The 10,138-nt window shown below is 36.2% G+C and overlaps 1 protein-coding gene and 1 pseudogene across 1 annotated transcript in view; one reads left to right on the top strand and one right to left on the bottom strand.

Annotated features, from left to right (window-relative positions):
* Window positions 1-1,312: 1,312 nt before the first annotated feature.
* Window positions 1,313-10,138, top strand: part of DNAAF6 (dynein axonemal assembly factor 6) — a 29,653-nt gene continuing 20,827 nt past the window's right edge. Inside the window, exons 1-3 of the mRNA XM_021678209.1 lie at window positions 1,313-1,465; window positions 5,083-5,155; window positions 7,574-7,679. Coding sequence (XP_021533884.1) covers window positions 1,313-1,465; window positions 5,083-5,155; window positions 7,574-7,679 — 332 coding nt within the window. The remainder of the gene's footprint in view (window positions 1,466-5,082; window positions 5,156-7,573; window positions 7,680-10,138) is intronic.
* On the bottom strand, window positions 6,914-7,037 carry LOC123323575 (annotated as a pseudogene).

Here is a 10,138-nt window from a genome sequence, read left to right as displayed (position 1 = left end):
GCTTTTAATGTTCAGTAAATATTTAATGAACACATAATCAACTAGAACTTTCAAAATATAAACACGAGCCTCTTCGTTTAATTTAATACGTGTCAATTATTCATTTCCATAGCAGACTACCAGACCATACTGTGTGAGAAGATTGTTTTATCACCACTTATTTCACCTTTTCCATTTTAATGAGTTTCCAGGGTAATAAGTTTTATCATTAACTTATTTGACATCATTATTAGAAGTGATATTCATGCCCAGCAAAAATTAAATTTTTAAAGGACCAATAATAATAGCTAACATATGTTGAGTGCTTACTATGTGCAAGGCACAGTTCTAAGCTCTTTGACGTGTATGAAGCTACTTAATCCTTGTAACAAACCTATGAGGTAGCACTATTATTATTTCTATCTTACAGGTAAGGAAGATGGTGTGTATAGAGTTTAAATGATGTGCCTGACGTCACAGAGCTGGGAAGTAAATGATAGATACATATCTAGGCAGCATGACTCCAGAGACCTTACTCTAAACCACTATGATATACTGCCTCTACGCTAGACATACCAGGCAATTTCACATTTGTTTCATACCCTTGACATCTCCAATAGGCATTAAGATCAGTTTTCCATTTAAAAAAGAAAGTCAAAATAATAGTAAAACATAATAAAACAGAAGGTTTGTAAAACACCATCTGCATGCAGATTGACTTTGACAGGTGATTTTGTACCAGCACACATTTGAGGATCCCTTTGTATTACAGTTCTAGGCACATTGCAGAAATTGTAGTGGATCATTTAATAACAGCACTAAAGAAGTGTTTCCTGTGAGTTAATTTTATAAAATCATGTTTAAAAAATGTTAGCAGAGATGTAGAAAAGATTCCTTTTATATTTATGCTGAAATCATTAACAATAGGCTTTATGCAGGTTATTCATTAAAGTCTGTGACACTTCCAAGATTTTTAAAGACCCTGAATTCCTACCCTAAATGTGACTGTAAGGATTATTTTAAAGGCTGAAGGTTGGTAGGATTATAGGTTGTGGTGATCTTTTCTTATTTATGTTTTTAATGTGTTATTTCCTAAAATTTCCATTATAGACCTATATAGTATCACTATTATAACCATAAAAACAGTTCATTTATTTTGTGTGAACTTTTTGCTAAAGCCAATGAACCAACCCACTAGAATTCTCAGATGGCAGTATAATGCTAGGCATCATCAAGGGCTGATTAAAAATTTAATCTTTGGTCTTTGATGAAACAGAAAACCAAAATATCTCTTTCTGATTATCTTCTTCCTCAGAACATGGATTCTGAAAATATGGAATCTGAAAATGCAGAAACTGAAAATATGGAAACTGAAAATCTAGGATATGAAAATATGGAAATTGAAACCCTTTCTTCGGTTTCAGCTCTGCAAGCCCTCTCTAAGCTACTTTATCCTGAAGAAGAGGATGATTTTGAGCCTGGACAGGTGGTCGTATACTTAGAGATGAATTAGTTCTATTCACGCTAAGTTGTGAAACTCTATTTGAACAACTCGTTCCAACCTTGCTGTGGGAGCAGGGCTGTGTCATCCAACAGGAGGTTGGAGGACTCATTATGCATGAGAGTATAACCTCTAGTACATTTCAGGCAAACATAATTATATTTTTTCTAAACTACCTGAACACTGAATAGGAAAATAGTTCTGTAACTATGGTAGCAATAGCCACATTTCAAAATGTTTGTCATTTATATTTATGGCCAAAGAATGCTTGACAACCATTGCAGAGTGGTAGCTTGGATTTTTAAGCCTAGACAGTATTTCTATAAAACAAATAATTTCCACTAGACAGTGTTTATTAGGCCCCCACCAACCAGTTCCCTTAATTGTTTAAAATTTGTCTACACATGAAAACAGAACAGAGAATAATTTGAGCCAGATAATGGGACAAACTACCTTTAGCTTACTAAAATTGACTTCCGGGTACATGCTCACACAGAGCTGTGGAATCTAATTTGTCGGATAGCATTTGGGATCAGGGCAGGTAACCCCAGGGAGGCTTGCAGCAGCAAGATGGGCTTCATTTTGGGTAGGAAAGTTCCATGAACTGGCCTCAGTCACTGCCGATATTCCCAGAATAATCAAAATACTTCTACGTAACCCCCTGCTCTCCATTCTCCTGCTCCTTAGGTATCAGCAAACCTCGGCTGTCAGACTGCCTACATGAAGGCAAACAAAATTTGGGCCAGAAATCTCACACAGTAGCAGAATATGTCAATTTGCTTCACATTATCTTAGTGAAGTTGTTATTATGACGAATTTGCCATGAATAAACCATCTCCAGTGAGCATGCATATCAGTTTGCTCCTCCCCTAAAATTCTTTTCTGCCCTTGTGTGGAAAAACAAATGTAATCTGAATAGGCAGCAAAATTCAGTGGCTCAAATCAACACTGGATGGAACTTCCACCCTCCAGGAAGAGTTTAGGTAGAAGGCACTGCATCAAGGCAGACGTGCAATGGAAATAAAACTTTTAGATGGAAACTGAATCAGCTTGGAGCCAGGATCCAAGAAGTGTTAGTCAGGGAAAAGTTAGTAGAGGCCAAACAAAAATCAGGACATTAATAATAGCATTGAATATATACAACACACAGGACACTGGAGAAAAATTTAGGAGCAAGGTATCAATGAAGTTGGGAAGGCAAGTTCATTTTTGCTACATTAAGCTGAAATAGAAGGATACATCCTGGGAAGGGTAAGGTTATGTCGTATACAAAAAGCATATTACGTATTTGAGAAACAGCAATCTTGAAGAAAGGGAAGTGGACCTTGTAACTGGGACAGATTCAGAGATAAAAGATTTACCCTGGTTACAAAGCCTGTTCTCTTTGACGTTTACGTATGGAGATCTTTATTTGCATCTAGAGGTGATTCTAGGAGAAAGATAAGTGATTATGAGAATAGAGAGACAAGGATCATTTTACCAAATTGTACAATTCATAGAGGAAAATTACTGTAATAATGTATGATTCTGTATATCTGGGTTATAAGCAATTTTGAGGTAATTGGTCATTCAGACACTGCAGTACAGATATCATTAGAGGATATAGAATTGAGTATCAGAACAGTGGGAGAATAATTAATGTTTCTAATGAACTCTTAAATTTTCCAGGAGAGAAACAGCTTTTCATTTTTTAACATGTATTAATCTTGGGAACTGTGGAATGATTACAAGAGTGATGTGTTTTTGAAAATATTCTCTCTGAAAACAGCATTAGAACTGCTGCATACACGTTGGCTTATTTACACCATCCCCACCATGAATTGCTAAGACTCTGGGAGATTGGGAAGAGAGTGTTTTTTTAAACTCACAAGGGGATCTTAAGACCTGTGGGAAATAAGGTTCACCACTCCACAGACATTGTAACCAAGTTGTTCTAATTCTCTTACTATTGTAAGGTGGCATGAACTGCAACGATAAATTTCTCAGATAATGGGATTTTGATCCATGGTAAAGGCTGAAATGATATTCTCATGGAAAACATTTGCAAGATGGTTTTTAATATTTTTATTATCCTGGTTCATCATTCCACTTGAAATTTTTGTTTTTAATCATTTATTTTCATTAAGTTAATAAACTGAGACTCCCCTTCTGTTGTGATGTGCTGACCCAATCATCACTGTCCATAGAGAGCATACCAATTTTTGTCAGGAATGTTCAAGTTATGGATTTTAATTTTCCATGGAAGGAATCACTCAACAAAACAAGAGGCCCTCATGTTCCAAGAAATGCTTTGCCCTGATTAACTATTAGTATTCTGGTGATTAATAACTTAAGAGAAGCACTACAAGTTTATATGACTTTAGTGATTAAAACAAACAAACAAAAAACCCATACAGAATACCGTCTTGGGACTTTCACATAAAAATGTCTGTAACACCTTAACTGCAGACATAGCACTTTCGAAACACCTTTTGGAAAGGAATGGTTACTGTCTTAGAAACTGTTGAGATGTTACAGATTAATTTCTGATTTATAGCTGTTGGAATAGTTTAGCATAATAAAGACACAGGTGAGGTTTTCCACTGGCTTTCAAGGACAGACACTATTCCTTTTGCCCAAATAGGACATTGTAACTCTTGTACATGCCTGAAGTCTTGGGAGATCTGGGCAGGGGCCTGAGAAAAGAGAGCTAGATGTGCTAGTTTGCCAGGATCCAAGGAGAGAAGAATGTTTTGACTGCCAGCAATGGAGTAAGTTGGAGCTTCAGAGTCTGGCATCAGCAAGAACATTTAGGAAAATATTGGGATTTTCTTGAGATATCAAAAGACCCTGAGAGGGACCAATGAGGTGGTTGCCACTATTCTGATGGTGTAATATGATTATACTCGGTTGAAAAAAAGAAAATTGTTCTTGTACTGAATAGAAGGGCAGTCCTTTGGGGGTATGTTTGCTTGCACAGAGGATGGAAAAATGAACTTGCATGATGACTGAAGTGGTTCAGCATATATTTGACACTATTAATTTAGGGTTGCTGTTTAAATCCATTAAGTTCAGTGTCATGAGGTCGTGTGACAAGGAGGTGTTTTAGGCCCCCAGTGGAAAGAAGTAAAATCGGTTATCAGGAGTTTCGAATGAGTCCTTTGATATCTAAATACTTGAGACCCTATTTTGTGGTTTGTTTTTGTTTCTATAAAACTTTCCCATCCTTTTCCATCCCTCACCTAACTCTGACAAGACACTGCCAAAACCCAAAAGTGTTGATGCTCTTATACTAATACTTGGTTCTGACCTTCAAAGAGATGAATGCGGTTCATTCCCCTACCCGCAGGGATACACATTCACTGGGCTGGAACTGGGGATTTAGTCTGATCAAAGATCAGTTCTGCCTTCGGGTCTATTAAACTGAATACTTTTTGAAAGGAAAAGGAAAACACATTCTAAATAATACTTGGCATCTGTCTCTCTGTTGTATAACGACGATGATTAATTAAATGAGAAGCTCTATGAAATTTTAGATGGAAAGCTTATCAAATTTAAAGTATTACTGGTCATGTAAGTTACACAAGTAGTAATTACAGAATGTTGGACTTTTTCTCTCCCAGCCAAATTGTTCATCTGTTCTTGGAGCCATGGGTCCTGGGAATATTGGACCACCAACAACAGAAGAGTTCCAAGGTAGGTTATTTAACAAAGCATATAGATCAATATAATCAGTATAATCTTTCTTTGGAAACAAAATTATAAGGAGAGTAATACTAACACTAGGATTTGTTAAAGATGAACTCAAATAACTGTGGAAATGATGAAGAGCCACATACATATAAAGAGCTGTTTTTACTCTACTGTTATAGGTAAGTCATTTTTATATTAATGGAAATTAACTTGCCTTGAATTTTTCACATTCATTTTTTGGTATATTTCCTGAGATGTAAAACCAAGAAAGTCATGTGTGGTTAAATAACTTTTTTATTATTTAAGGTCTAGTTACCAAGATGCTTAGTTTCTTCACTTTCTACCCTGCTATATTCTGGCAATTTCACAGAATTCATTCAACAAATATTTATTGAGAGCCTGTTATGTACCAGGTAGTATGAGCATCTCTGGAGCTATGATGAAGATCAAAACAGAAAGGTCTCTGTCCCCATTGAGCTAATAGTCTTTTGGAGAACACAATAAAACAAATTACACAATTTTATCTTACATCAAAATGCTTATAAATTAAAGCCCGTGAGGCGATGTAAATAGTCACAGGTCCAATAAACTAGAATAAATATTTGGGGGGGGGGTGTTTTCCCAGCAATTTGGCCTATACATTTTCACAGAGTTGAACATTTTCCACGTCTTCAAAAATATAGAAGGCTCTAATTCTGTCGTGATGACAGTTACCAGAGGGTGGACAGGGAAAGGAAGTGAAGTTCTTTCATCAGTTTAGCTGATTGTAAAAGATTTTATCTGGAAAAATGTTTAAAATAATGGCTAAAATGAGGTCTGAGGGGATGATTTTAAAATTTCAGTTATTATACTCTACATACTCAAGAGTCTCTTTGCCTTATTCAAGAGATATTGGAAGGCTAGTTCAAATTTCGACGTGTTTCTATGCTGCCTGAATTTCTGATAGTGTATGGCTAATATCCTCTAAATTCTGAGAACAGTGAGTCATATGCAAACTATTTTATATAAATCTGTAATAGGCTTTACAAAGTCCATGCTAGACAGAAGCAGGTAATTACAAAAGAGTTGGCAGTATTTAAAACCTGGTAATCAGGTGCATTTCTGGGGATGCTTAAAAGGAGAACTCAAAATAATGTTCTGCACCTAATGTTGGAACAAATGTAAGCTGGGCTTTTGCATGCCTCATTTGCTTTTAAATATTTAAAGATGGCATATAGAAACCCAGGTACATGCTCAGTCCTACATAAAGGACAAGTGATAGAGATTTTCTTTGAGGCTCACTTCTACATGAGGAAAATACTGGATTAAAAAAATGATCAGGGAGTGCCTGGGTAGCTCAGTCGTTGAGCGTCTGCCTTCGGCTCAGGTCATGATCCCAGGGTCCTGGGATCGAGTCCCACATTGGGCTCCCTGCTCGGCGGGAAGCCTGCTTCTCCCTCTCCCACTACCCCCTGCTTGTGTTCCCGCTCTCTGTCTCTCTGTCAAAATAAATAAATAAAATCTTTTAAAAAATGATCATTGGGGCACCTGAGTGGATCAGTGGGTTAAGTGTCTGCCTTCGGCTCAGGTCATGATCTCGGGGTCCTGGGATCGAGTCCTGCATTGGGCTCCCTGCTCAGTGGGGAGTTTGCTTCTCCCTCGGCTTCTGCCTGCAGCTCCCCCCTTGTGCTCTCTCTCTCAATCTCTCTCTGTCAAATAAATAAATAAAATCTTTTTTAAAAATTTTAAAAATGATCATTGTATCCACTGTTTTCAGTTTCTTTAACTGATATTTTTTAAGAATTATGTCATGCTTTCATAGCAAAGTTATCAAAGAGTTTTTAATTAGCAATAATCACGCCTCGGATAAACCTCATCGGCTACGATACTGCCACTGCGCAAAGCTCAAAGAGCTTTTAGATAGTAATACACAAAGCAAGATAAGACACTGACTCCCCAAATCAGAGTGATTGTATGTTTGATTGCTTCTTTCACATAAATGTTTTACATATGATCCTGTTGATGTTTCTGAAAAAAATGTGTAATATTTCTTTGCATATATATATTATATAATGTTTCATATCAAATGCTCTTTCACATATGGAGTCTATATTATACGTTATATATGTACACACACACAGAAGCTGGAAAGATACAGACCAGAATGCTATCATTGATTATCTCTGAGTAGTTGGATTATAGATGATTTTGTTTTCTTCTTTTTGCTTATATGTTGTTTCCACATTTTCTACAACTGTCATTATAATTTTACAATGTATTGGTTGTGGATTGATTCAAGAATTCTATGTTTTTACTAATTTAGCTTGTTTGGACCAAAACACAAGCTAGTGATTACAAATAGAAAATGCTTTACTTCGATGATCCCAAACTGAGCATGAAGAACAGACAACAGCCTCAGCTTTATCTTCCCTTTCTCCACAGACATCCCTCAAAGCAGTGATGAAAACAGCAAGGATATCTGGAATCCAGAAGAGGTTCCAGAGGGAGGAGAGCATGAGGACATGTGGGATGTTAGAGAAATACCAGAGTAAGTCAGATGACGCCAGGAATGTGTTTGGGCTTAAGGTAGATGTGTCATCTGATACCGTTCTATTTTTGACAAGATTCATAAAGTAACTTCTACCACATAAAAGAGAAAACTACAGTGACACACAGAAGGCATGTGCAATTTATTATTATTTTTTCCTTCTGGAGCAGAAACAAATAATGAGACATAACACCTTACTTTCAGTTATTATCAAACAAAAACTGAAAAATACAGTCATTTCCAGTACAAATTTAAATTTAATGTTGGCTAGTTGTTTAATGTGGAACTAACACTGGGAAAGAAAACAAGCATTCATACAAGCTAAGTTATTATACCATATTTATGTGTCGAAGACCTGCTTTTAATTACTCAATGTCCCACAATTGTGGTAAAAGCCTGCATTCTCTCTCAAATTATCTATTATTACCTGGACCTATTTACTAGTTATTTTAGGATTATGTTTAATATATTTTGCAAGCAGGCTTGAAGTCTCACTTTGTAGCTTTTTCAATAGGAATTAGGAATATGAATTGTAAATATGAAATTTAGGATTATTATCATGAACAGCCCTTCACTCTGATGAAATAAATCGCCCACAGTTTCAAGGAACTGAAAGTGTGTTCACATTCATAATTGAAATTAATGGTTAAATACACTAAGCTTTAAATATATGTATTCTAAAATAAAATCTTGATTGAGTATTTAGAATAGCTTGAAAAACCAAGGCAGTACTTACTAAATTATAAGGTACTTTATAAATTCTTGAAGACTTCTATGGTAAGTGATCTAACAACTTATCTAATTCTGACTCTAAAATTGTGTCCAAAACAACCATATGTTTCTATCCCCTACATTGGTTCTGAAAACAGAAGTAGTGGGAGACTGCAGATAATTAATTGGAAAAATGTATCCAGCTTTCAAATAAACAATGTCAAAAAAAAAAAACAACCCCATAAACCTCATAAAAAAGATCAAAGGGGATTTTAAAACATTTCTGTGTGTACCTTAAAAATGAAGAGAGTAAATCTCAGGTTATGTTTAAACAGTGCCCACACATCCATATGAAAGGTAAGAAGTAAGCCACTCATTTGTCATATTGTCTAATGAATGTCAAACATCCAAAGTTCCAAATTTGAGTAAATGTTCACTTCTCATCCTGATGTTTGATGTTCTGTAGAAAGAACATCCATGAAAGTTTTAAATGAATAAGAACTCCAGTCAGGATATGAAGAAAATTACCCTATAAGATTTTTTTAATCTTTATTTTCTATCTTATGCAAGTACATTTCAAAATGTCCCAGTGGATAAAGAGGAAACTGGGAAAAAAAGAGGATAGGCAACTCACAAAAAAAGAATCACAAGTGGTCAAATAAAAAGTAATAAGGACCTGAGCTAAGTCACTGGCCTTGGGGAGAAGTATGAGGGCCTTTATTAGAGAGATTCTTAAAGGAATATATGTTATTAGATTAGATATAATGAATGAGAGAAAAGCCTCAAAAATGATGCTGAGGCTACCGACTTGGGTGAGCAGGTGAATGGTGAGGCCATTAACTATGATTGGGAATGAAGGTAGAGGGAAAGCAGTGAGTTCGGTTTTGGATGTGTGGACTCTGAGGTGCCTTTGGGACATCCAGGCAAATGTATATAGTAGGCAGTTGGAAAATTGCATCTGGAGATGGGGAGAAGAGCAGCAGTTAGAGCAAATCCATTTGGGAGTCATGGGCATATGGATCGATACATTTCTGTTTTGCTTTAACCTGGCTTCACCTTTGTAAATATCAGGTAAATGTTATAGTCCATTAAGAAAAAAGCGCCCCATATCAAATAGCTACTTATTGTTAGTCCTGTTCAAACTCAGAGAAATCCCTTTTTCATTCTTGGGCATTCCTATTTGCAAGCGGTCAGAAGTTCAAGGTAGTCCTTTAGTCTTCCTTTCCAGAGATTTACCATTTCTTCATTAGGGGAGAATTAAATGGGAAAGATCATTTGTAAATGTTTGCTCATTTCATTCCATCCAAAAAGATAGGGTACATTATGGCTGGGTGCTTCTTTCTATAAATGACTCTATCCCTAGGGACCCAAATTTGGGGGCAAAGAAAGATTTGTGAATTGTCGTGTATGAGGTGAAATACCAGTAAAATCTTTCATCGGAGTAAGAATTCTGTAGGCCTAGATTCTAAATACAACAATGTAGTTGTGCTGACCGCATTACCAGTGTTTCTATTATAGACTTTTAGACCTGGAAAAAATATTGTAGAGATCACTGAGTTCAAACCTACCCCTCTCCCATAAATTGTACAAATCTAGAAGCAGAGAACCCCACGAGTTTGTGATTTAACCAGGGGCACACAGTTAATGACAGAAACAGAACTACACCTGGATTTTCTAACTCTACTCTGTGGCTTAAATTTTAACAGATGAGGATTTCTATCTATCCACCAAACCCTGGGTTATGGGCC

The sequence above is a fragment of the Neomonachus schauinslandi genome, chromosome X, assembly GCF_002201575.2.
Source record: "Neomonachus schauinslandi chromosome X, ASM220157v2, whole genome shotgun sequence".
Lineage (NCBI taxonomy): Eukaryota > Metazoa > Chordata > Mammalia > Carnivora > Phocidae > Neomonachus > Neomonachus schauinslandi.
Note: the sequence above shows the minus strand (reverse complement) of the source record. Positions and strands in the feature narration are given on the sequence as shown.